This window comes from Vidua macroura, chromosome 14, assembly GCF_024509145.1.
Source record: "Vidua macroura isolate BioBank_ID:100142 chromosome 14, ASM2450914v1, whole genome shotgun sequence".
Taxonomy (NCBI): Eukaryota; Metazoa; Chordata; class Aves; order Passeriformes; family Viduidae; genus Vidua; species Vidua macroura.
The window spans coordinates 13122887-13148903 of record NC_071584.1 but is presented as its reverse complement, the minus strand read 5'-3'; the positions used below and the strand labels follow the sequence as shown (position 1 = coordinate 13148903).

Genomic DNA, 26017 nt, shown 5'->3' with positions numbered 1-26017 from the left:
CATAATCATAACAGGAGTGCATTTATCCTGCATGTTGTACCTATGAGTGTTGCACTAGCCCTCTAGTACTAGTTTAACCTTCTATGTGTGAAAGAACAGCACCTCCCATTTACCTCAGTTCTTAACTGCTGTACTGAACACAGAGGATGGACAGAGCTGCTCAAGATCTTCCTGAGACCAGCCATCCTATACTGCTCTTTTTACTCCCTTCTTCTTGAATAATGAATAATTTTGACAAGAACCCAGGGAAAAAAAGTCACATTGCAGTCAAGTTCAGAGTTTATTCCAGGTCAAAATAAAAGACTAGAAAAACAGGAAAAATAAGTGTTTCAATAAACATGTTTTGCCTAGTTTGTTTTTTTTTTTAATAGTCTTTTTCTTCATTTCACACATTTTCTTCTTCTTGACACTCACAGGGTGAGTGATCAGAAGCTAATACCAGTGTAAGATTCGTGAGACTAAACCCTACTGCACTGAGCTATCACATATGCACCCTCTAAGGAAGATTACCAAAATAAATCTTCAAACACAAAAGTACACCTAATGAAATGGTGAACACTTAATTATTCAGCAATAAATAGAAGATGTTGACTTAAAAATCCTGAAGGAGCATGAGCACCGCAACATCCAGATCAGAGAAATCCCAAAAATATGATTCATGAGGAAAACAGACAGTCATACACACAAATTCATCAATAGAAACAAGAGGTGAATCACAAGTAAGGAAACGTCCCAGCAGATCACCCTACTTTCCTAAAAAATACCCAGTAAGTTTGTGGCTGGGTTTTTGCTCTGTTCTGAAGTTACAATTTTCAAGCCCAGACTTTTGCTCTTTGGGAATGTATTTATTGTTGCTCTTCTTCAACTAGCTCAACCTACAAGGTCGTTCGAATAATGTACATGCCCAGGCAGCTGAAGTAGCTCTTATGTGATGTAATGTAAGTCAGGTATAATTGTTATTTACCTCATCAGAGGATAAAGAACAAACTGCTTTTTCTACTTTGTCTTCTGAGGCTTCTGTATAGAGCTCTTGCAAGCCTTGGCCAAAAAGGTGTAAAACCAGGTTTATGCCCTGCCTTCCTTGGTAAAGGAGTTACTCCCTTGCCAAATAAGTAGGTAAATCAAATAGATCTGGATGCTTAGGGAATAGTGAGCAGGAAAGTTGATGCATGGGCTTGTAATAGAATTTATTAGAGGGGAGATACAACATTTGTACAAACATGCTTAGTTCCATGTCCACCCAAAAGTGCTCTTCAAAAGAGGTGGGTTTTATTCCACAGAATTTCTCATTTCCAGCAGGGCTTGGGCAGCAGTTCAGAGTTTGCAGAGTTCATGTCTGTTGTGAACATGTATGACAAAATTCTAGATATCCCCAAAGAACACAGAACAAAGAACACAACAAAGGTCAAGACATGAGGAGCCATGTGAGTCAGATTGGGTTTTTTTCAACACATTTTTGGATTTTTGTACCTCAGATCCAGCTGTATTCTATTTGAGTCCTTTTTTGAACTGACTCCAGCCATCTTCTGAAAAGCCTGTAATTATTTTGGCTGAGACCTAAAGTATTGACAGAAGCTGCTGCAAAATCAGAAAGGAGAAATCTTAACATTGGTATGGAACAACTTCTGGTCCCAAAAGGGACCATTCCCCGTGGCCCTGTGCTGCTAATAATCATTGCCTCTTGCTGGACTTAGTAATTATGCAGGCATACCAGGCATTGGTACAATTTCTTAATCTGATTTAGGGAACATGCACAGGAAAAATTGTTGGATTTTTGTTTTCTTGCATCTGCAAACTCACTGCATGCCCCAGCAATCACTGGCTTTGTTTGTATGTGTGGAAAAGGCAGGAGCACGCAGCCAAGGGCAGGTCAGTAAGATGATTGTAAATCAGCTTATACCAAACCTGAAGCCATACCCCAAGTACTTGTTCAACAGATCATTTGAAATGTTCCTCAGGTGTGCCTATACAAGTTCCAGTCACCACAGTGCAGGTGCATTGGCTCACAAGAACATAAATGAGCATGAGATTTGCAACACAAAGCTGCAGGACAGGACTCAATGAGATTGAGAAATGGGAAGTCTCTGGTAGGTGGCAGGGATCAAAGGCTCTGGCAGCAGTTCTGGTTGCTGTGAATTGGGATGGGAATATGACAACGAGTTGAGCATTCAGGGAGAAGGGAGAGAGTGGGGGAAAAATGTTTCAGCTGTGGACAACATTGATGGGCAGGCAGCCAAAAGCAGTGAACAATTGCATGTGTGCTTGGCATTGGCTCTCCTGGGAGAAGGAGTGGACAAAACAGAAAGAAGGAAGGAAAGAAAACATCAGCAAGGAAACTGAAACCGAGAGAGGGGTTGCTTGGATCAGCTCTACTCTACAAATGTCCTCACTAGCAGGCATAGTCCATGCTTGTTCTAATTGCACAATCTGATCTCCGTCACACAGCTTAAATGTTCCACATCCTGGAACTTTAAACTACATGTTTATTTGATTATAATTGCAGGTCCTTGGCACTTTTAAAGGGCAACTAGAAGTCCTCTTATTTCACAGGGAAACAAAAAGGCTGAAAAGCAAAAAAAGCCCAACATTAACACAGGATATTCCCCACCCTGTCATAAAAAGGTCCACTTCCTTTTTTCTAGAATGAGTGTCTAAAAAGCAGATGAACTCCTGTAAAACTCCTTGAGAAGCTGAGTAAATAATGAAACATTCTGTTGGGTTAGGAATAAGTTAGTTTTACTAACAAATTTTGTTTTGCCTTGAAACTCAGCTAAGTTTCCTCCCTGCTGGATCTGTACTATTTTTAGAATACCTGTATTTGGGTGGTAACTCGGACCAAGATTGCTAGCTGCCACAAAATTCTGGTTCAGAAGGAAAAGTTTTGTCCCAAATATTTTATTCTCCTGAAATTCATCAAAATAGCACTTATATCCTATTCCCAGTTCTCGAAAAATTTTGGAAAACTTGCTGCATCACACCCATAAAAAATGTGAGAGCAAAACTGCAACTGACCATATAATATTTGGAAAGGGCTGAAGCAGAGGGAATTTGGGGAAGTTTGTGGAAGGCAGATCTGAAAAAAAGAGAACAATATGCATTTTTAGCACAGATGAGAGCTGTAGAAATTAGCTGAATTTTCAGGAGGCATTTTGAAAAGCAGCATTCTACCAGGGGCTGAATAACTGCTCCGACATCAAGAGAACTGCTCGGGGATGTGCTAACGTAGCTGCTTTCCTGGGAGAGGATATGAACTCTACCTCGTCTGGGGCACGGTTCAATAGCTGTAGCAGACAATTATGAACGCAGTTGTAAAAGGAAAACGACTTTGACTCACAGAATGAACTCTTCGTGAGTCTGTGGCCGCGCTGCAGCGCCATGTGAGCAGACACGGAGGGCACGGGGCTGGCGGCGGGGCAGCGGCGCGGAGCGGGTGCGGTTCCCGCAGGGGCTGTGCGGGCGTCCCGCGGTTCCGCGACTGCAGCACGGCCAAGTCCGGGCTCGGGGAGGCACCGACGGCTCCAGAGGAAGGGAACTCAATGATCTCAGCGTCTTTTCCAATCGAATTGATTCCGTGTAGTGTCTCTGTGCAGAGCATGCGGGAGGCAGCGACGGGCGGCGCGGAGCGGAGGGCAGTGCAGGGGCAGCACATGGGGCGACAGAGGGGTGACAACAGAGGGAGGGCAGAGCAGCAGCGCGGGGCCGCGGGATGCTCCCATCGCTGCACAGCCCTGCGGCCCGGGGCGGTGCTGCCCAGGTGGCGGGGCCGGGTCGCCCCTCCCGCCCGGCTCGGATTACCTGGGCGGGCCGGCCCGTCCCGTCCCGTCGCGCCCGCCCTTCCCGGCTGGTCCGGCCCCTTGACGGGAAGTGGGAGCGAGGGGCCGCGCTGGGGCGGCCGAGCCATGGCTGTGTCCGCAACAGCTCCGCTGCCCTGCCCGCTCCTCCTCGCCGTCTGCTGGGTGGTGGCCGCGGGGATGGCGGCAGGTAGGAGCGGGAAGGGGCGGCGGGGACGGGGCGGCGGAGCTCGGGACCGGCTGCCGGCCGCGCTCCGTGTCCGCAGGCGCGGTGCCGGCGCCGGAGCGGCCGCTCCGGGCTCTCCTCGTGCGCGGGTCGGGCGGCTCGGCCGTGGCTCCGCGCACACGCGGGCACGGATGCAAGGGAAATGCGGGCACGGATGCAAGGGAAATGCGGGCATGGATGTAAGGGAAATGCGGGCATGGATGTAAGGGAAATGCGGGCATGGATGTAAGGGAAATGCGGGCACGGATGCAAGGGAAATGCGGGCACGGATGCAAGGGAAATGTTTTCATTTTGTAGTAGAAATCGCCCGAAGCTCGTCAGCCGTGTGCGAGGCAGTGCCGGCTGCGCGCCCTGCCCTGCCGCTTACCGGGAGCGGGGATGCTGAAAATCTGCTTTCTTCTTTCAGTATGGCAGCTCTTGGCAGGGCCGGCAGAAGTGTTTTAAGCTCCATCTTCGTTTCCTGGGACAGTTTCTGCCTTAAAACCCCAAGCAGAACCCCTCGCCCTCCTCCCGGTGCCCGTGTCTTGCGGCGGTGCGGGAGCGGCTCCGCCGGGCGCGGGCGTGCAGAGCCTCCCTCGCCCTGTGCCTTCGCTCTTCCTTTAGTATTCCCCATTTTGGGAGCACGAATGTTTAGTTTTAGGAAAGATGCCTGCGCGTCTGTGAGGGCTTCATAAGGACCTGGGTTTGAAGCTTTTTTTCTCTGCTTATGTTATCCAAAAACTCAGCTGCAGACATTAACGAATTGTTATTTTGCAACTGTCTGCAATTCGGTTTATCATTATGAAATCAACTTTCAGAAAATTCGGGAGGACAAAATAAAAATATGATGAGTTTTTTGCTACTTTACAACACTCAAGTGGTACTTGATGCAAAGGATTTGCTGATGTTTCCTCGTTAGGGCTTTTAGAAATAATGTTTTCTATGCCTCACGTAATCTCTGCTCGCTACTGCTGTTCTTCTTTTCTTAGAAGCACCACCGTGGTTTTGCATTTTAAGAGTGAAATAACAGCTTGCCTACATTTTGTAGTTGGTCATTGAGTTGTTCTGCAAAATTGCTATAGAAATTTTAATAACGAGAGCATAAGACTATATTTTACACAGACAAAAGTATGAGATTGGCTTAATCTATGAATAAAAGCTGAATAAAAAACATTAAAACACAAGCTTCAGAATTCTGTAGATTATTCGAAAACCTACTAGATTTAAACTTTTTATGCTAATGCAATTTACTGATTAGTTTATAAACTGTAAGTATTAGCACTTCTTGGTGTGGCTCGTAATCCACAAGCTTAAGTGCAATGGCTTCTAATCAAACATTTTAGAAGAAAATGTTTAAAACTTCAGAGTAGAAATCAGGGATGACATTTTTTAATGGTTTGTGGCTATTGCAGGTAAAATCATGACAAGATGGAATGCTTGGAGCAGTGTATTCTTGTTAAAAAACTTTTTTTTTTCCTAATATGATCAAAAGGACTCAGTATTTGCAAACTTAATGTCCCAAGGCTGTTCCTAAAGCCTGTCCTATGTTTTTGTTAATGGAAGAGGTAATAGGCAAAGATGTTCTTGCTATGTTCAGTTTTCTCACTGGAGACTGTATTTTTGCAAGAATAAAAATGTCTTTTCTCTGCTCAAACAAAAATCCCAAAAATGTTAAGTATTCAAACTAAATCAATGAATCTTTGTAATTATTCTCATTATCTGTGCAAGCATCCATTGTCTGTTGAAACACATGGATTATAATGGTGCCTGATCTCTACCATTGCCTGTCCTTGAACTATGCAAAGGTCTGAGAGAGCTCCAGAAGTTTGATGAATTCCCTTTAAGATTTAACTACTCTGGCTTTCAGGAAATGTAAGATAATGGTGTCATGGATGCTTTGAGCAGAATTGTTGCTCAAGGAAGCTCTTTTGCTTCTCTGTCTTCCCTCTTCCTTGTGCTAGCAGAAGGAAACAGGGCTGCACTATGACCTGGATGGGAAAACTGATATTGATGGAATTATTCTGCCCTTTTCCTGTGAGCTCTCTTGAATGTTGGGACAGATTGAGCTTGGTTCTCTGGGACAGCAAGACCTGCAGCACGAGCTGATGTCTGTTTGAGCTGTTTGTGAAACTATTGAGTAACAAGGGAATATTCTGTCCACAGACTAACAAGTGGTGGTGGCTCAGTGATGATACCTGGAGTTACCCTGAGAAAGTCTCATTGGGCTTCTGGTTCAACATCTCCTCATAGTACATATTAGAGTAGCTCTTTAGAAAAACAAAATTCACTTCTATGTTCTTACGGAATTCCCAATTGGTGATGTTTTCTAGAATTGATGTCTGACACATACTTTACTTTTTCCTGGAAGTTTGTAATTTCCTGTTATATTTCCCTTCTTTGTTTTCTAATATGATCCTCAAGCTTTGTGATGGGTCTTGAGTAGGCACTGACTCAGTGCACAAGATAAGGAAGGGTCAATGCACGAATGGATTTATTACTGGAACCATCTCTGAGTCATGGCCCTGCTCTGCTTCTCACTGGCTTTTGCGGGGGTAAAAAATGTACCACTGAAGTGTGGCAGCAGTAAATTACTACTTGTCCCACACTAGTTTTGCTCACTGTGTCAGGACATAGCATTACATTTTTAATAGGTAATTGAGAAAGCTCTGTGGTTTCTTTGTTGTTTTTTAACATTCTTGCATTTGCAATCTTTGCTTTGCTTGCAATCTTTGCTTAAATTGTGCTTCTAACATACAGATGTTGCTTGCAAGATGTCATCACTTGTCTTTTTAAGGATTTCTCTTTAAAACTGTGCTGATGGATAACTTCTGGGGAGAACACGGTATTAATTGCTCCACAAAATGTGTATACTGTTTTTACTAAAGTTTCAGCATGTGATTCATTTTCCCGCAACATGCAAAAGCTCAATTACCACAACCACTACGTTGTTGCAGGCTACAATTTCTTAAAAATTACTTTTCAGTTAATTTGTGCATATTTAAATTATTTATGTTGAGGTAACAAGAATAATAGAAACACTTTAGTGGGCAGTACCTTATCTGATAGAAAACATGAGCTGACAAAGCTGAGAAGTTATTTGTGTTCTTTTCTGTCAGGGTTAAAGATCTGCCAGTATTACTAATGGTAAAGTGTGGGCCAACAGGATTGTTACACTGGTAACTCCTTTCTTCCAGGAGCAAAAATTCTTCCGTCTCCATCCAACTTGAACTATTCATTTATCCATATCTGTACTCTGAACTGGACATGGAACCCCCCAGAGGACATCAGCAGTAGCTGCAACCTGGAGTATTCCAGTGACATCGTCATTAATGGGATTCCCGAGGACAGAAGAGTAAGTACATCACCTCTTTGAATTCTGTGTTCCAGTAAATGTCTTAGTGTTATAAAACTCCGTGTGGGAGAGTACATACACATATATAAATACAATTTTAATATAGCATTTCATTCTTATCACGGGATCAAAACCTCAAAAATGAATCATAACAGCATATCTGTTGCTGTCTGATAACTGAGTGCTGATGGTAACACAGAAGTACTGTAATAATAATGGGAAAAGTCTCATTTCAGTCTTTGCTTATGCAGCTTTCTAGAAAAAATAGATACAGGTCAGTATACATCCTTAAGAGTTGAATGGGAATTTGCAAAGGCATTTTCCCATTTTCTCCTTTACTTTGAATTCAGTTTAAAGAGACATGCAGATTTAGCTGTGATTTGACAGTATTGCATCTTTTGGAGGTAATGCCAAGAATTAAAATTGCCCCATTTACCCTCTCTGCAATTACAATTATTCATGGTAGGGTTGTGTTTTGAAGACAATATGGTGCATGTTTGTTGCCTGGGTATAACTTATTTGTTTTGGGCTTTCATTTTCTGTGTTAGATGGTTTGCAGCTCAGATGTGCTCCTTGCTGTGGATTAGCTGCTGTTTGGTCAGGGCATTGCCATGGTGCCCATTGCTACGGGCTGCAGGACAAGTATTTTTACAATTTATTGCCAGTAAGAAAATAAATCCGTTATTCCAAACTCTGGGAATTTGAAGCCTTTGGTAGACGCCAGCCGTGGGAGAGGCAGTGCTGCTATTTCAGATATGGTTACAATTGATATGATGCCTCTTGAAGCAGTCCTTTGTTGTTGAGCCCTGTTACACTCTTCCAGCCTGATGCTTACATTGGCCTCTTCATGCTAACCAATGCATTTTTTTCTCACAGCTCCAGGACATCCTGGACATGAGTAGGGATGTGGTTTGCCCAGTTTGGATGGAGCCTTGAGCAACCTGTTCAGGAGCCCATGGCAAGGGGGTTGGACCCAGATGATCTTTAAGCTCCTTTCCAGCCCAAAGTGTTTTATGACTCTGTGACTCTGGTTTTGCAAACAGCTGAGCTGATTTAATGTCACTACTAAAAGGGTGATGTTTCATTTTGACACTAATGATCTCTAATAATCTTCATTGGACCTGTTTATCTATTTTGATTGATTCATTAACAAAACAACAAGCATAAAGTTCCCTTGGATAAAGAGCTGAATAAGTTTGTGGAAGGGTCTAATAGCTATTAAGGTCATCAGAAATGAAAGAACTGAGGGTCAGTTCTGAGCAGTCTCACAGAACAGGATGAAACAGTCTGTACATCTTGCTGCATCTTTTTGCTCACAGAATCTTTTGGAGGTTGGGATTTTTTCTTTTTTTTTTTTTTAAGGAAATTTTCTCCCATTTGTTACTAGAGATGATAATGACCAGTACTTAAAAGAGACAAAAGAAGTGGCCAAGGTGGGATGAAGGGGTACAGCTGGCTGCAGCCCCTTAGCGGGGAGGTTTTCTTTTGGGAAGGGCAGAGATGCTTTGGCATTTTGTTTCAGGGATGAGGGGCTGGGCTCGGTTCTGAGCTCTCTCTCGCTCCTGGGGTCACAGGGTGCAGTCGCTGTGGGAGGAATTTGCCACCACTGGGGAGTTCCATCTCCCTCTGTTTTCTCCTACCATGAGTGAAGCTCTGCTCGTGGGAGCAGCCATTGAACTGGGACCTTATTAACACCCGATCTCACTGGAAGGGACCCTCACCATCCACTCAGGTGCCTCAGGGAACGCCTGGGACCCCTTCCCCCCCTTCCCCCTCTGAGGGAGCCTCTCCCGGCCGTGTTCAGGAGCCGGGCTGCGCTGCCCAGCCCCTGTTCCTGTGCCACTGCTCCGGGTGTTTCACTGCACTGTAACCGCACACCCTGCCCGACAGGACACCCCGCGGCTCCTGCTACGGCTGCGGAACATTTTGTTTATTACTGCGTCATTTTGCTCGCCTCTGCCATTCCAGCTTGCTTCTTCCGAGGTTCCTGCTGCAGCTCCTTTCGCTATCCAGAGGGGCCCCGACACCGGCTGTCCCTGGCCTTTGCAGAGGAAGCCGCTTCTCTCTCTCCCGCCGGCCCGGCCGCCATCACCGCGTGAGGGAGACGCGGCCGAGCTCGCGCCACAGCGCCCCCTGCAGGCGCGGGGGAACCATCGCAGCCCGCCCGGCCGGGAGCCAGCAGCGCCCCTGCTGGCCGTGCCCGGAACTGCAGCCAAGGGGAGCTGGGGCTGGGTTTGTGCTCTGCTCGCTGGGGCTGCCGGCGCTGCTGCTCGCCTTGATTTACACGGACATGTAATGTACAGACACAGCCTGGAGTGTGCACACAGTGTACAGACACACCCTGGAGTGTGCATACAGTGTACAGACACATCCTAGAGCGTACATAGAGTGTACAGACACAGCCTGGAGTGTGCACACAGTGTACAGACACATCCTAGAGTGTACATGTAATGTACAGACACACCTTGGAGTGTGCACACAGTGTACAGACACAGCCTAGAGCGTACATGTAATGTACAGACACAGCCTGGAGTGTGCACACAGTGTACAGACACATCCTAGAGTGTGCATACAGTGTACAGACACAGCCTGGAGTGTGCACACAGTGTACAGACACATCCTAGAGCATACATGTAATGTACAGACACAGCCTGGAGTGTGCACACAGTGTACAGACACACCCTGGAGTGTGCACACAGTGTACAGACACATCCTGGAATGTGCATGTAATGTACAGACACAGCCTGGAGTGTACATATAATGTACAGACACACCCTAGAGCGTACATATATATTCTAGTAAAGAACTGTTGTTCTTCTTCTCATGTCTTTGCCTGAAAGTCGCGTTACTTTGGAGTTACAATAATTTGGTGGGAAGGGGGCCCACATTTTCTATTCCAATGAAGGTTCCCACCTTCCTTGCCAGACACCTATCTTTGAAACCCAGACAAACCTAATCTGTACGTTTGTTTGATTTCTTTACCCTCTCATTCGTGCCAATACTTACTATTTTTATATATGAGTGGTTACAGCATTCTTTGGCCATAACAAAGATATTTGTTTTGTACCCAGTTTCCAGTTAACTAAAAGGCATTCTTGTAGGCTAACAAAAGATGCTCAAGAAAGTGTGTGATAAAAGGGTGAGCCTTTTTCTCATACAAACATACTCAGAATGGAAGATCATGAGATACTTGGGCTTGATGTGGTGTCACTGCTTTTAATAGCCATTCATGGGTTTGTTTTGGTAGGTTTTTCTTTTGCTCCTTAAATCATCCAAGGGTGCTCCTTAAATCATCCAAACTCATCTCGCTGATTTTTGGTTGTGTCTTCAAATGTTCTTCATTCTGTTGGTCTTACCCTCATGTGCACACACACAGAAAGGAGAAGGTGAGATCTGTAAGTGCCTGTTTATACTGCTGTAGTATAAACATGCTTATTTTGCATTATTCATGAAGACTTTTTCTATTATCATTTTCCCCCTTGTTATACTTATTTCTTGATCTCCATGTAGCCTTTGCTTATGTCTGTAGGTCACAGGGGTAGGAGTAGTTCTCTTTGTGAGTTCTGACTGCACCTGAGAAAGAAAAAGCAAAGCCAGGTGATGCTGAGGCTTCCCACACAGTCAGACACTGGTTTTCTTTGGCTTTGAGCTGTAGTCTTTCTGAAGGGCTGTAATATACCCTTACACTGACAGGAATTCCCATGTGTCTGAGATGGTATGACAAATGTTTTGGTTTTCTTCTCCCCATCTAAACCCAGGAATGGAGTAAGAGCCGCTTCCGTGTGACGGATGCACACTTGAATGAGGAAATGCGCCTCAGAGTGAGAAGTGAATGCAAGAATGACAACACCAGTGAGCCCAGCCCCTGGGTGGAGACCTCCCTTCTGCCAAAAGGTAATGCCAGCAGTGGCCAGACCCCTCTTGGCCTGAGGAGACATGGCTCTTTCTCTGCTCTGTTAACAAGAAATCATAAAATACATAATAGAGAAATACCAGACACAAGGGCTGGTTTTATTGATAGAGCTTAAACAGAGTGATTATACCACCTTTAAACACAACTGGGGTCTTCTGATGCTCAAAGTCTTCTGGACAGGCTTGTAAAATTGAAGTGCTCTTCCAGAACATCAGTGTGGTTCCTGTTATTTATCTTCTGCCTGCTTTGAGCTGCAGTCTTTCTGAAGGGCTGTAATATATCCTTACACTGGCAGGAATTCCCATGTGTCTGAGATGGTATGACAAATGTTTTGGTTTTCTTCTCCCCATCTAAACCCAGGAGTGGAGTACAAGCTGCTTTGGTTTTGGTGGTTGTGGCATAAGAGATATGCCTGCTGCCCTCCATTAAGGGCATTAAGCCTGCTGCCCTCATGACTAACATCTAAGACAGTTTGTTTTGTATGATTTTTCTGTATAAACAGAAGCCCATAAAATAACCCTACAATTGTCCACGTAGGAGGGAGGAATGTAGTAAATTTAATAACTTGTTGAATCAATTACTTAAATAATTGTAATAGGGTTCTGTCTTTTTCAAGAGATGAGTGGGGTCTACAAATCATAGCAAAATGAATAGAGAAAAAGTATTTTTTGTTTCTTGGCATGCAGAAGTAAGGGGTCCACAGCAAAATTGTTAGGAAGCAAACTTTGAGGAGTAATGTATTTTGCTGAGTGCTTGAATTTAGGATGTACAGCAAGAAAATGAGCCTCTTGCCGAAAAGTCTGTCTTAACCCAGGAGCATGACTTGATGTGGATGAAAACCACATGTGGTTGGGAGAATCGGAGACCTTATCAAGCCTGTGTGTGTGTCTGCCAGAAGGGTTCTGGAAAATCAGGGAGGGAGATCATTAGGACAGTATGTACTAAACAGGCTGGGGCTTTTAAAAGTGTGATTGCAGATGAAATATTTTTATATATTTATTGGAATAGGAAAACCTGTTTCACTTCCCTATACTCCTAGTTGCTGCTTCAGGGAGAATGCAAGCTCGGACTTTCAAAGTAGATCTGCATTTAATACGGATTTAGTTGTTAGTTCATGGAGATGTTGCTACTTGTTACAAGGAAAAGGTTTCCAATACAATGTAATATGGTAATACAGTGTAAAGAACTCACACAGAAATGCAAAATTGAATATGAAAGACTTTATTCCATAATTCCTCTGCCTAGACAATCCATTGACCTATTCACAATTGCTAAGTACTCATTTGTATTGATGTGACTTGAGTTTCTAAATGTTAAATTTTAATGTCTAAAAGTATATGGGTCTCCATTAAAAAGTCAACTTACCTAGTGTTGCTTTTGTCAGTATTTAATACTCAGAGGTATTTCTGTATTATAAATACAAATCAACTAATATTGTATCTGGAGAAGCTAAAAATAGTCAGTCTTTAATTATGGTTGACATTATGGCTGTAAAAGCATTTAGCTTTGTTATAGTTTTCTCTGTAATTACCAGCTATTTTGACCTATTTTTAAAGTACCTGTAGATTAATAGAAATAAATATTTTCCTGACTCAATACCTTGTCTTTAGCATCTGGTAATTCTAAGTAGCAATTCAGCCATGGTGAACTCTGGGATTTGCTTTTATGATTGGTTTGCCTCTAGAAGTTACTCTGCTGAGATTTCAGCCATTGCAAGCTCTAAACAGCTGGAATTTGTTTGTTGTGCTGAACAGGCAGTGTAGTCTGAGTGGTAACCAACCCATTTCTGCCTTCCAGTTTCAGTTATGTAAAATGAAATATTTTACCTCTGGAAACAGCAGAGAAAACTTGGACAAAATAAATCTTAGAGAACATTTCCAACTTGCCTTGCAGGTATTCCGGGTACTGCTGCTGTTGACTTGGGCTGTGTTTGGCACAATTTGGAGTACATGGCTTGTACCTGGCGTCGTGGGGAGAACGCAAGCAGTGACACCAACTACACTTTGTTCTACTGGTTCGTGGGAGATTTGTATTCCCAGCTCTAAAGTGCTCCAGGACTGATCTTTAGTTTTACATGACACATTCCACTTGTCTGCTTCCTGTTGCTTTTAAAGTTCCCAGGGCATTGTGTCCAAGTTACTCCTCAGTCCTGTCCAACAGAAAACTTCACCACTGAATGGGTCAGAAGCTGCTATGGCCAAGACTTTTTGGGAAGCTGATATAACTGTTTTGTGTCTGCTTCTGTAGCCCATATTAACACAGCTACTGTTGCTTTCTATATTTTTCTATTTGGGCACTTGATTCAAAGAGGAAATAATTAAGAACTAAGCTAGACTAATGTATTAGTTGCTTTCTTTGCAGTCCAACAAACTGGGATGTTTTAAGTTAGGATTACTCATAATGTATGTGTCAGTTCATAAGCCATTGGGAAATGGTATGAAAGCACTAATAACTCTTAGCAGTACTTCTGTGTGCATCTTTGATGTTGTAAATAACTGATTCACCTTTAAAGCTATGAAGAACATCTTTTTATCATCATCATCCCTGCTGGCCAGTAGACAGCCATAAATGGTGTCTTGTTCCAAAGGAACAGACTGGTGTGAGCCAGCTCTTGGCATTGATGGCTGTACATGCTGATCTATGCATACTTCTGCACCTTGATGGGGCTTGTGAAATGCCAGATTGCATTAGCTTCTGTAGAAATAGTGGAGTTTTCTTTTTGAAAGCTCCATGTCGTAGTTTTAAATCAGTTGTCTGTCTTATTTGAGTTAACTGCATAAAGTTTTTGCTCTTCTTCTCCAGTGGCAGTCTCGTAGGCCAGCTGTTCAGTTCAGGGCATTTGGGCAGCAAACAGCACAAAACTTGCTGCTTTCATTAAATGTGGGGGGACTGTTTGTTCCCTGTCTAGACTGCTGCTCAAACTTTTTCTTTGTTATAAGAACAGGACCAATGCAGAGTTGATGATCTGAATTTCTGGGTATAGGGATACTTACTGGAATAATGCTTTAGATTTGAGCTATATATTTTCAACCTGCCCTTAATTTTAATGGAAAATGTAGCTGCAGTGACTTCCAAGTGTTTTAATTCATGCTGCTTTGAAAGAATAATAATTTTTAGATTTAAAAGCCAGAAAACACTTCAATTTTAGACTGAAAGATACATTTTCCACAATGCCAGTAAGGTGGGGTTTTTGCTTTTGTTTTTCCTGGGAGGAAAGGCTACTGATGTATTTTCATTGAGACTTGGGCCACATAGAGAAGCAAGGAAGATGTTTGTCTTCCTAACTTCTCTATTATTGTAAGGGAATACTGACATTTTGAAAAGCAAATCAGGTAACTAGGTAGAACTCAACTGTCTCAAGAGCTACGATACTTGAGGCAGAGATAAAGAAGATTGATCAGCTCATTCTATCACAGAGGTGAAATTCTGCTGACAAGAAGTGGTCCAAATTAGTATATTTTCCAAATATTCTTTGCTCCGTGGAATTGTTCTCCCATGTGGAAAATATGAACCCAAGTTGACAGCAGTTGATGTCTTTGATAAAAAGCAAGCCTGCCTCTTTTTCTGCTCCTTGCGCTCTTCACAAAAACAATACTCTTTCTAAAGCTTGAGATAAATTAGAGGCTGCTTGCTTTGCTTAGCTTTACTTTTTTATATGCTATAGCATAGCCTTAATGCAATATCAGTCTTTAGAATTTGTAACACACATTTATAAACAAGCCTTCCTCTTGCTGTCCTTTTCTTCTGAAATTTACAAGAATAATTTATTCCTCTACTATTCAGGTTTGATGGCTTGGAAAACCCTAAGAAGTGTAGCAACTCCTCTGTAGACCAAGGAATCTTTGAATGCATTTTCAATCTTACCTTCCCAAAAGTCACCAGTACTTATCCTACAATAAGTATTTTGATTAGAGATGATTCTGAAGAAGTTAGGCCTGTGTGTGCAAGTAAAAATCCTACTACCCTTGGTAAGTTTAACACCACATCATAAAAATATAATTAAAATAAGAAATTTGGTAGTACATTGTTGTGTTTGAGAAACTTCACCTCATAAAGTATGGATGAGGCAGTAAGATTAGATACTCCTTTCTTCTACTGACCTTTGATTTGAAATTATATAGAAAAGAGTTTGTCTTCTGTGGGGTGGGTATCTGGGGGGAAGGGGAGGGGTGATTTTCTCTTAACTTCTATTCTTATTCTTTAGCTGGATTTACTCTTTTTTTGACTTACTGGTGCTATCTTCTTCCTCTTTCTCTTCTTAATCTGGTGTAAGTATAATAATCTGCAATACAGAACTGAACAATTTTTCTAAGTGGTGAAATAGACTTTTGAACTAATTATTCCGTTTTGCATTTCAGTAAAACCTGCCACACCAAGACAATTGACATTGACAAAGACTAATGATAGAATTGATGTAAAATGGAGTGAATCAGAAACTTTTCCAAAAAGTTGTTTACACTATGAAGTTAAATGTTGCAATGGTGATTGCAACATGGACATTGGTCAGATCATTGCAGTAAGTTTTCATTGCTAATTTTTTTTCTTTTTCTGTGAATCTTTTGTAATATTTGCTGTTGAAAATGAGCAGTTGCATGTGACTGGGTCGGGTGCCAGAGCTGGAAGTGTAGGATTTTTCTCTCATACTGTAGGTTTATGTTAGTAAAAGCTGTGCATCAAAATTCATGCAAGTCTTGTGAATCCTTCCCATCATTTGTTAAGGCAAAATTATTAGTGTCTGAGAACAGTCTGATAAAGAGGGATTTACTAAACTGTCAGGAAATGGTGCCCGTCTGCTTCTCAGGCATATGAGCTTTGGTGTTCTGGTGTTGGGTTTTCTTGCTGTTGGTCTCTGTGGTCATGTGGCAGCTTTGGATTTGAATGCTGTGACCTGATTGCCCTAAAGAAAAATCCACTGCTGGTGCACACAAGAACAGAGAATCTCACAGAGAAAAGCAAGGGGATAAAGACTGAGGATGGAGGAGAAGAGGTGTGCACCCTCAGATACACTGATGTTAGTGTGCACATCAAAAGCATTGAGTTCAGTGTCTGGATGGACTTGTGCTCTATGTCCATAACCAAACAATGTACGGTTTGGTCAGAATGGTAAAAACAACGTGATAAATTTCAAAGTGAGTAGCAGTCTTCTCCTGTGGAGCATGTTTAGTTGTTTATTCTACCCCAAACTCGAATGCTAGCAACATTCCCCAGGAAACTGGTATTTTGGATAAAAAATAAGTGCAGTTAGATTCTATCTAGTGTGTGCTCTTCTTTGTAGAGGCTACACAGAACACTTTGGTATGCTTGGTTATGCTGCCCTGACAAGAAGGGAAGGCAGGGTAAATCATAGATGTTTCTCAGAAGGAAAAAAAAAATTAAAAGGCATTGTTCCAAATGCCGTCTTAGTTTAATAATTGATGCCAAATGCTGCATGATTGATGTAGCAGTGAATGAGATTAAATTTTAGCTTTGGGATGTGCATTTAGGTCCTCTGTGCTTGTTAAATGCCACTATGTTCTATTTTTAATGAGGTTTCATAGTCATAAAAAGGTCTTCCATCAAAACATTCAGAATACATTAGCTGCACAGTGTAAATAGTCTTGGAAGTGACTGAGAATATGTTGGTAATTGAACAAAGCAAATTACCTCTTCTTTTTTGCCTTAGTCTGAAATGAATTCTGTGTCAATTGCTGGCATTGATGCTAACAGCAAGTACACCTTCAAAGTGAGAGCAAAACCAAAGCGGGAGTGTTACAACAGCGATCTCCAAAGTGACTGGAGTGAGGAAAAGAGCATCGGTGAGAGACTTGTCCCTGCACTGTGTTGCACTTTACTCTTAATCTGTGAGGCATTTAATACCTTTCTGTCGGCTAAATAAAAGGGAGTCAAAGATCATCTCCTTATGTACCTATTTAATTTTGAGTGAAATGAGGGCAGAAGGGCTCCAGTCCTTCAGCAGCACCACCAGTCCCAGCCTGTGCTGCTGTTGATAGTGGTGCCATTTGTGTAGATATGCAATGTCCAGTGTAGCCAATTTTTCTGCCCTGACTCTTGCTTGTTTCCATTTCCTTGCCAAACACATCTACACTATAATCCCATCTTTGGAAAACGAGCCTGTCCTTGCCTACAAAAGTGCTAGTGTACTTGAAAAAGCACTGAGTCTATGAACAAATTGGAGAATTTACTATTTTGTTGTCATTCTTAAAAAGCCTCTCAAAATATCCCTAAGTTTCTACAATTTCTGTTTTCCAGGTGAGAAGAAGGACTCTACAATCTATTTTGTTCTAATAATTATCATTCCATTAACAGTAGCAGTATCTACAGTAATTCTACTAGTTTATCTAAAAAGGTAAGTATTGATCTTCCTACATTTGCTGCTGTCTTTGTCAAGATGAAAGTTATTTAGAATCTGTCTGTGTCAATGTTCCCCTTCTGTTTTGGGGAGTAAAAATAAGAAATGGGTAGAGTTGTACAGAGAATGATGGCTGGCCAGTGATGGCAAAGTTGACTCCACAAATTTTCTCAACTGCACCCAAACATGATTTTGACATTTTTAAATGACTTTGTGGTTTTTAAATGATTTTTAAATTTATATATCTTTCATCTAAATATTTTCTTTTTAACTTCATGAAGGCTGAAGATATTAATTCTTCCACCAATTCCGGACCCTAGAGAAATTCTTAAGCGAATGTTTGGAGAGCAGAATGAGGATTCCCAGGTTAGTAAGAAGCTGTTGGGTCAACAAATCTATTGAACTGGGATCTTTAGGCTTGCAGTTTTGTTATTCCTATGTCTGTCTTATAAATAACTGTGTATAAGTAAGTATATCATATGAAGATTAAGTATTTTACAATACTAGGAATTATTCAGAAAAAATTTCCCAAACCTTAGACTTCCTCTCCCACCACCCCCCCCCCCCCCCCACCAACTGTATCTCCTTTTCCAGTTAGATTAATAGAATTGCATTATTCTGTTAGTCCAGACTGCTAGTCCCTTAAATTTGTTTCAAGTTGGGGTTTTTTGGGTGACAGTTTTCTGATTGTCAGGCTTCTTTTGCTGTGTGGGTTTTGATTTGAGGATTTTTGTTTTTGTTTTTGCAACTCCATTAAGTGACTTCTACTGAATGTGCATGTCTTTTTCTGCTACTTAATCATATTTATTATGTTGAATTAAGCTATTTGTGTTTGACTTCCAGAAACTAACATTTTTAGCACTCTCACATTTATCATAGTTTTTTTAGCTAGGAAGTAAGTAAATCAGACATATAACTTCTTGTTGGCAAAAGAACGAAACCAGGTATAGCTGTTTCAGGCATTGGTTGATGAAAGACTTGCAGTGTGCCTTATTTCAGGGAAAATAAACATAATACCATTAAAGAAACTTATTTCTAAATAAATCTCTCTCAGTAACCCTTTATAAAAAGAGAAGTACACTGACAGGTCTTAATTCAAACCTTGACAGGAATATTGTTCTCCCAGGTGGGACTCTTGGCCCACAAGGGCTGTAACTGTGGTAGTTGTTACACTTTGTTGTGCTTTCACAAGTGTTTTGTTACTGCCCCAATTAATTTTCTCTGTGTGCTCAGTGAAAACTCTACAAAGTGTGTACATGCCCAGTTCTCCATCCTCCTGCCTGAGCTTCACCTGTTGGCTGTAGTTGGAAGCACCCTTAAGGTGGGGACCAACCTTCAGTTCCTTATCTCCAGAGGACATCTCTTCTGTCAGCCGGGCCTAAGGCATGGCTCTGAAAAGCACAGTTTGTTGCCCAGCTACCTTGGCTTTCCACCATGATACAGGGTATATGTTGTGGAACAGGGGTCTGTCTTACTGGGTTGAAAAAGCAGCACTCGCCATGAGGAAATACTGTTAAAAATGTTGTTTCTCTCTTTCAGAGCTCTGCAAAGGATGATCCCATGAATGCTTTTGACAGGTTAATTATAGAAGAAGAAATTCATTCTTTAATTTTAACAGAAACTTCAGAGAGCGCTAATCCTGAAAAAGAAAGCAGGTAGACTCTGCTTTATCAGTGAAAGAGGAGGAAGCTGATTCCTGCTCCTGTACCTCAGGTGACTGTAGATGTGAAGAGGCCTGTGAGGCACTGGCCAGCTCTGACCTCACTGGCTCCTTCTCTGGTGCACAGAAGATGCATCACTAACAGTGGCTGTCCTTCCATCTCTGCCAGAAATGCTCATCTGAGCTCAGTCAAGATGAGCACATATGTAATTCCATGTGACTGCATTGTGGGTTCCCTGTCCTGGCTTCAGCCAGCTCTGCCCGTTACTTGCCACTTGCACTTGTGTTTGTGCCTCACACCAGACTGTCAGGGTTTGTTTTTTTTTGGAGCAAGCACTGTGGCTTCTCTGAAGTATTTGGCTCTGTTTGCAGTAGGTAGGATGGGTCACGAGTGCTACCACGTGGAGCTGCTGCCAGGTGGGATGGCAGGGCATGGACTGCTTGTGGATAACCCTTTGTGTGCCTGGCCTGGGCACTCTCTGGAGGGCACTTACGGACTGAGCTTCTTGTGCTTCTGCCCATCAGCTGGGGCTTGGTCAAAGCCCACCAAAGAGGGTATTTTTTTTATTTGAAAATGTGTATGAAAAGCCTCTCCTTTCCAGCTGGTGTTCAGAATATTCATAAAAAAGGCTTAGTTTTGTTATCCTGTCAATTGCTTGTCATCAGATGCCTTGCCTTCATGGACTTCTTGGGTTAATTATACTTTGTTTAAAATGAGAAATAGATTTTTTTTTTACTTGTTCAGTGCAGTAGCAGATAACTGTATTGAGTCTCACCAGACTGTGATTCTACTTTGGCCATATTGGCCTGAAGACACCTGATTTTTAGCAGCTAAGTTGTCCTGAGCCTGTCCAGCAAAAATATCAGGATGGATGCATGAGTCTAAGGAGCTGTGGTCAAACTGATTAGCAAATACTAAACCACTGAAGCCCAACTAATTCAAAGGCTTCAAGACTCATCCTTTCTGCCAAACTGATGTATCTGGGGAAGAGGGGATAGAAAGTTTTATTCTTTCTATGGTGATGAGACTCTGATTTGAGCTTCCCGTCTAGGACTTAGCAATGTAAAACAAGGTGCTGATTTGACTTTTTAAAAAAGCTTTCTTCTATATTTTACTGTAACAGTTTGACAGGTGTTTTTGTTGTTGTTTTGTTCATTCTTTGATGGTTTTGTTTTGAGAGTTCTTTACCCAGCAAAGCTCAGCAGGTGTTTTCTGGACAACTGTGACATTTTTCTGCTCTGCATTCTCAGCATTAGTTTCTGCCCTGTGCTGCAAGGGTGGTTACAGAGGTACTTTGATTGTGCTGGAGGAAGAAGATAATGGAATGGAGAGAATGGATCCATGGAAGCCCTTTATGATTAGTGCTCAGGGATGTCTTGCTCCTTCCAGAGAAGTGTAGACATGTGAGTCATGGACATAGGCACTTGAAGAGATCTCCTGATAGGCTTTCTAGGAGCAGACTTTATAGCTACTAACCTTTAAAAGTTCATCCCTGTCTTCAAACTCCATTCAGTCAAAAAAGTGAAAATAAATGCTGTATCTTTAGAACATCTTTTTCTGCAAGAAGTAGAATGAGTGCCACATGCTTTTTAGCTAAAAATGTGCATCTTTTATGCACTTATGTATTCCCCCTTTATCAATACATCCAATTCTTTCCCCATTTTCCACTGAGCCTCTCAAAACCAGCTTTTTCCACATCTCTTATCCTCCTTTTGATAGTGGTAGAAAGGGGAGGAGAAATGTAGCAGAACTAGCAGACCCCCTGTTAGCCTATGCCTTTTACCTCCAATCAGGCTAAAAAAACCCCAACATTATAAAAATTAATAAGTGAGACAAAATAAAAATAAAGCCTCAGGGATTTCAGTGAGAAACTCAGGTTATACAAAGTCAGCCAGTAGCACTCTCTGAAATTCCAGAGATAAAGGAATAGCATGAGGAAAAGAGTAATTACATTCTTTGCTGAATTCATTCCCTTTGTAACATTGATGTCATTATAATGATAAATATTCCTTCAATCTACCTCATCTGGAATGTTGCTCAACATAGACCATTAGACAGAAATGTATAGTTTCAAAATAAGTAAGCATAACAGTGTAATAAAAAGTTTTGTAGCTTTCAGCATAGCAATCTAGGAAAATCAGTACTTACCCCTAAATTCTTTTGACTTTTATGCTGGTGTCTATGACAAATCCAAAATTTATTTGCTTTAAAAAAAAAAAACAACCAAACCAACAAAAAAACCCAAATTCATAAAGCCATAGGAGTGAAAAAAAATGGATGGAAGGTGTTAGGCCAAAAGGAATATTTAAATGCTAAGGATGGTTTAAGTTACTATACAGAAAGGTTTTGAATAACACTAGTTGACACTTCCTCATGGATTGATTTATTGAGCCTGTGTTTCAGCATGTAAAGCAAGTATCTGAATATACTTTCACCTTTAACATGGTTTTTTTGAGGGAAGAGGTTTTTTAGCTTGAGATTATCCAAATTTTGCTATAATTTATTTTTTTTTCTTCATTGCAGTTACTTGATCTGTAAATTTGTTCAAAGACTGAATAAATATGATTGAATGCTTTTCAGTGTAACGGCATGACATTTTGTTCTTGGGTTGAGGAGATTAAACTGAGGCCAAAGAGATGGATTTTTAATGAGAAACCATGTTTGAAGCATGCAGAACCCAGAGAAGAAAAGCTGAGCTGCTTTGCCCTCTTCCCTTTTAAGAGTGAGCTCAGCCCACACACCCATTGTGGAGGGACTGCAGTGGCCATGCTTTTGGCTGGGATAGTGGAACAGAGATGGAGCTGAGCACGAGGTTTGGGCTCTCACCCTCTGTACTCAAGGCCATTCTACTTTCTGACATTGGCAAGTTATTTTAATGCCATAGAGACTTAATAAACCATCAAACTGGAGTTTGACTGAAATTGCTGCAGCTTTCTCCAATGTATCTTCAATATTTTACATCTTTGTTAGCTGCTGAGGTTATTGAAAATGCCAGGCTGCTAAACTGCTGAAAGCCATCAACTTGTCACTTAGACCCAAATTTATTCAAGTGCCAAATAAACACATTAGTAATGGCTTCTTGGAAAGATTCAGAGAGAATTCTTAGTTCCCTTCAGTGAGCAGATCATTCAAAATTAAGATATAAACCATGACATCAAAAATAAGACTTGCACGTCTCTCTTTCACAATTCTACAGTTTTGGTGGTAATAATGACTAACAATGATTTAATCACTCCCCGTAAGTGACCTTTTCCCATTTTAATACATTCTGTTAAATAATCTAAGCTATCTGCATTTGGCATCATTAAGAAATTGAACAATTCATTTCTATTTTTTTTTTTGATTAAGGAATGATATGACACAATTGAAAGAAGTTCTAGAGGAATACACTGAAGTTGAAGTGTAAGTCATAGTGTTTCAGTGCTTGCTGGGTAGAACTATGCACAGGTTGGGTATTTCCATTCACTGGGAAGTATTCAATAAACTTATTTCTGATCTGGAACTTAAAATACTCAGAATTTCCTTTGATTTTTTTAATTAAAAACAAATAACTGAATTGTTTTGGAGGGTTTTCCACTCACTCAAGCAAGAACAGGATGTAGGTGAGTAGGGGGTGGAAGTCCAGATATGGTCAGGATGTTGCAGAAACCTCCCTCCCTCCTTCTCACCCTAGTGCCGTGGTCGGGCAGCAGCTGCGATCTACAGGCCCAGGAACAGGCAAGGTGGGACTGGGAGGAGCAGTTCTGCTGGGTTACTGAAGGTTCATCACGATAATCCCCAAATACTTCTGCTTTAAACAATATTTGCAAAATATGTTTTAGGGGAGCACACCCCATGGGTTGCATTGCCAGCTGTAGAAATATAGCTTCTAGATAATACTGATAATCCAAATGCAAAACCAAATTAAAATCTCTATTTGGATGAACTTCCTACAAGCTGTTGAATCAAGGTGCTAGCAGGAGGCTCAGATCACATGATGTTATTAAATCCACACTGTTACCACAGAAAAGCCATGTGGGTTTGGGTGGGTGGCACGGGGAAGAGAAACTTTCTTTCGGGTCCGGAAACTCTGTCTCAGGTTTCAAACATGTAAGAGCCTGCAAGCTTGTTGATGACTTATGGGGGTTTTTTGGGGTTGGTTTTTTCAATCTGTTTTTCTAATATGCTGGTTAGGTTAATGTAATCCTGTCTCTTTGTTTATAAACCTTGTGATGTTTATCACGGAAGGACGTCTTCTATGGCCATTCTCTGATTATTGCTTAGTTTTCTGAAGATAATAATTCAGTGGGGAAAGACAATTGCTGTTGTCACCACAGAGCTGAAAAACAGCCAGTGTATTCTAGTAATAGTCTCTGCTTCTTCTTTGGCTTTTACTAAAATCATGCAATTATTTTGATGACTCTTGCACAAAGCAATTACAAAAAGAAAACTTTCTGGTTAACCAGGACTTTCAGTAATCAGATTCTTAGCTTGTTATATCAGTTTCCCTCTATTTAATTTGGCTCAAACAGCTAAATAAAATAGCAGTTTATTCTGGCTAACTGCATGAGATTAAAAGCTTCAGTGAGAAAGATGTTTTGTTAAGCTCAGGCACTGTCACTTTTTGGAATCTCGGGCAAAATTTACAAAACTAGATCAAACATTAGGGGCAACTTGAACCAGGAGTTAAGCTAATGCTTTAAAAGTAGAGCTGCCCCTACATCTTCTGTGCTGAAAGAAAAAACCCAAACCAAACCCAATTAAATATGTGCTCCATGGAGGGAAAAAATAAGTTGTGCAATGGGCATGCTGTCCTAGTGATCTACTGAAATTGATATCAGCAATTTGTCTCAAAGTTCTCTGCTCCAAAACACCACAACTGAGCTCTATTTAAGACACTTAGCTATGCCATTGCCACTTCTTCACCTGCTTAGTTGTAGCAATAAAACTGATTTTTTTTTTAATGGCAGAGAGCACCAAAATTAGCTTGTTTTGCCTGTTGGAACCTTTTCCCCTCGTGTACTTCAAAGCCTTTTAGCCTCACTAGTTTCCTTTCTTCACACAAAATGTCAGTATGGAAACTTCTAAAATGCCAGCAAGGTACTCCTAAAAGGTGTGAAACTGCCTGGTCCTCCAAATGTCAAAATCAGCTACAGGGAAAGCTACTCAGGGTATGGCAAGTTTGTTCCTGATCTTTTCTGCTTTGAGAAAAAAGCCAAAAATCCTGAATCTTTAACTCTTGTGTTTTCTAAATAATTTATTGCCCCATTGGTCTCTTCTAGAGTGTTGCCCTTGAAGCCAGACTGCACCACCCCCAAGCCACCAGAACAATTACATTTTTTGGCTGTCAGTCCTCTCTTCCCCATCTTCATCCAGAAATCATAGCTGCTACTTTCTGTGGCAATAGCTTACTCTGGAGCTGCACCTCAGTTCGTGGTTTTCTATGACTTCTGATCATTTCAGTAATACTGCTGCCCTGTCAGCCCCCTCCTCACTGCAAAATCCCTTTCTCCTGCCTAAGGGGACTGCATTGATGATTTTATTGGACCACATTTTTGTCACTTCTTTTGCTTTGGAAAACTGCTGCAATTTTTTATCCTCATAATTGTGTCCCTGAATATCCTTCTAACCATTCCTCCTTGGGTATACTCCACAGAGAGTCATCTTCTAGTTGATCAGATGGTTTCAAATGCTGAATAAAGCTGCTACCCTGACAGATTCCTGCAAAACAGCAGGGCAGACAAGTGCATTTGCACTTGCTGGGTGGTCAGGTGCTCTTAAGGAGTTGGGTGGGGGGTTTTTTTTGTTGTTTTTGGGTTTGTTTTTTTTTGTTTGTTTGTTTTTTTTTTGATAGCTGCATATCTATCTCTGTGCTTAACTTTTATTTCCTCAAGCTGATTAGGAGGATGTTGCCTCATATGTTAAGCTTATCAAAGGGGAAACTAGACTAGTTTGGCACAAGCTGTCCTTGACGGTGGTAAAAATGCAAAGAAGGGATTAAAAAAAAAATTGTTGCAGAATCACTTTAGGAATAAAAGTTGGACAATGAACCAGTAATTTCTTGGATGCTTCCTTTCTGAAGACAGTATAATATTTGTCCTTCAGATTTTAGACTTCTGTTTTCCACAGACCTCAAAGAAAACTGCCCACATTCCAGGTCATATCAGTGGTCAGATTATTACGTGCTGCAGTATTAATAAAGCCCTGCCCACCTGAAGATATCCACTTCATCTGATTGTTCTCCAGCCTGTTTGTCTAAATGTATTTGCTCTAGTTAGAAATCGTTTTTGAAAAGACTAAAACAAAACAAAAACTGACTACACCAAACTTCACAGCAGCACATTCTGACCTTTTCCATCTGCTACTGAGCCTGCAGTTCATCTTCTTTAGCCTGTAGTGTTGTCAGACGCCCTTTCAGTGTGTTTTGGCCCTGGTCAATCAGGGCTTGGTTGAGCCTGTTGTTTTCTGGCCCTCAGGCCTGTCGGAAGCTGCGGTTCAGGGCCCCATTCCCAGTGGGGTGAGGGCTGGAGGGCAGAGAAAGGGCATACTCAGGGCAAATGAAAGTCATCAGTACTCACCCAGACAGTGGTCACAGATTACAGCACAGACAAAAAAGCCTTTCTTGTTAACTGCCTGCCAAGCCAGACTCTTCCTTTGGCCTCATTTCTCTACCTAATAAGGTTCAAGTGTGTGGTAGGACTGCAGGGAGGCAGAGCCCTGCTGGCTGCTCCTCAACTCCTTTCCAACATGCAGCTTTCCCCTGCCCA

General features: G+C 41.7%; 1 protein-coding gene across 1 annotated transcript; it reads left to right on the top strand.

Moving 5' to 3' along the window:
• Positions 1-3889: 3889 nt before the first annotated feature.
• Positions 3890-21845, top strand: IL13RA1 (interleukin 13 receptor subunit alpha 1). The gene is made up of 10 exons (XM_053990311.1): positions 3890-3981; positions 7191-7348; positions 11107-11242; positions 13155-13275; positions 15045-15229; positions 15620-15777; positions 16924-17056; positions 17511-17607; positions 17892-17976; positions 19150-21845. The coding sequence occupies exons 1-10, from the start codon at positions 3900-3902 to the stop codon at positions 19267-19269; spliced, it is 1275 nt and encodes a 424-aa protein (XP_053846286.1). The 5' UTR covers positions 3890-3899; the 3' UTR covers positions 19270-21845.
• The last annotated feature ends 4172 nt before the right edge of the window (positions 21846-26017 follow it).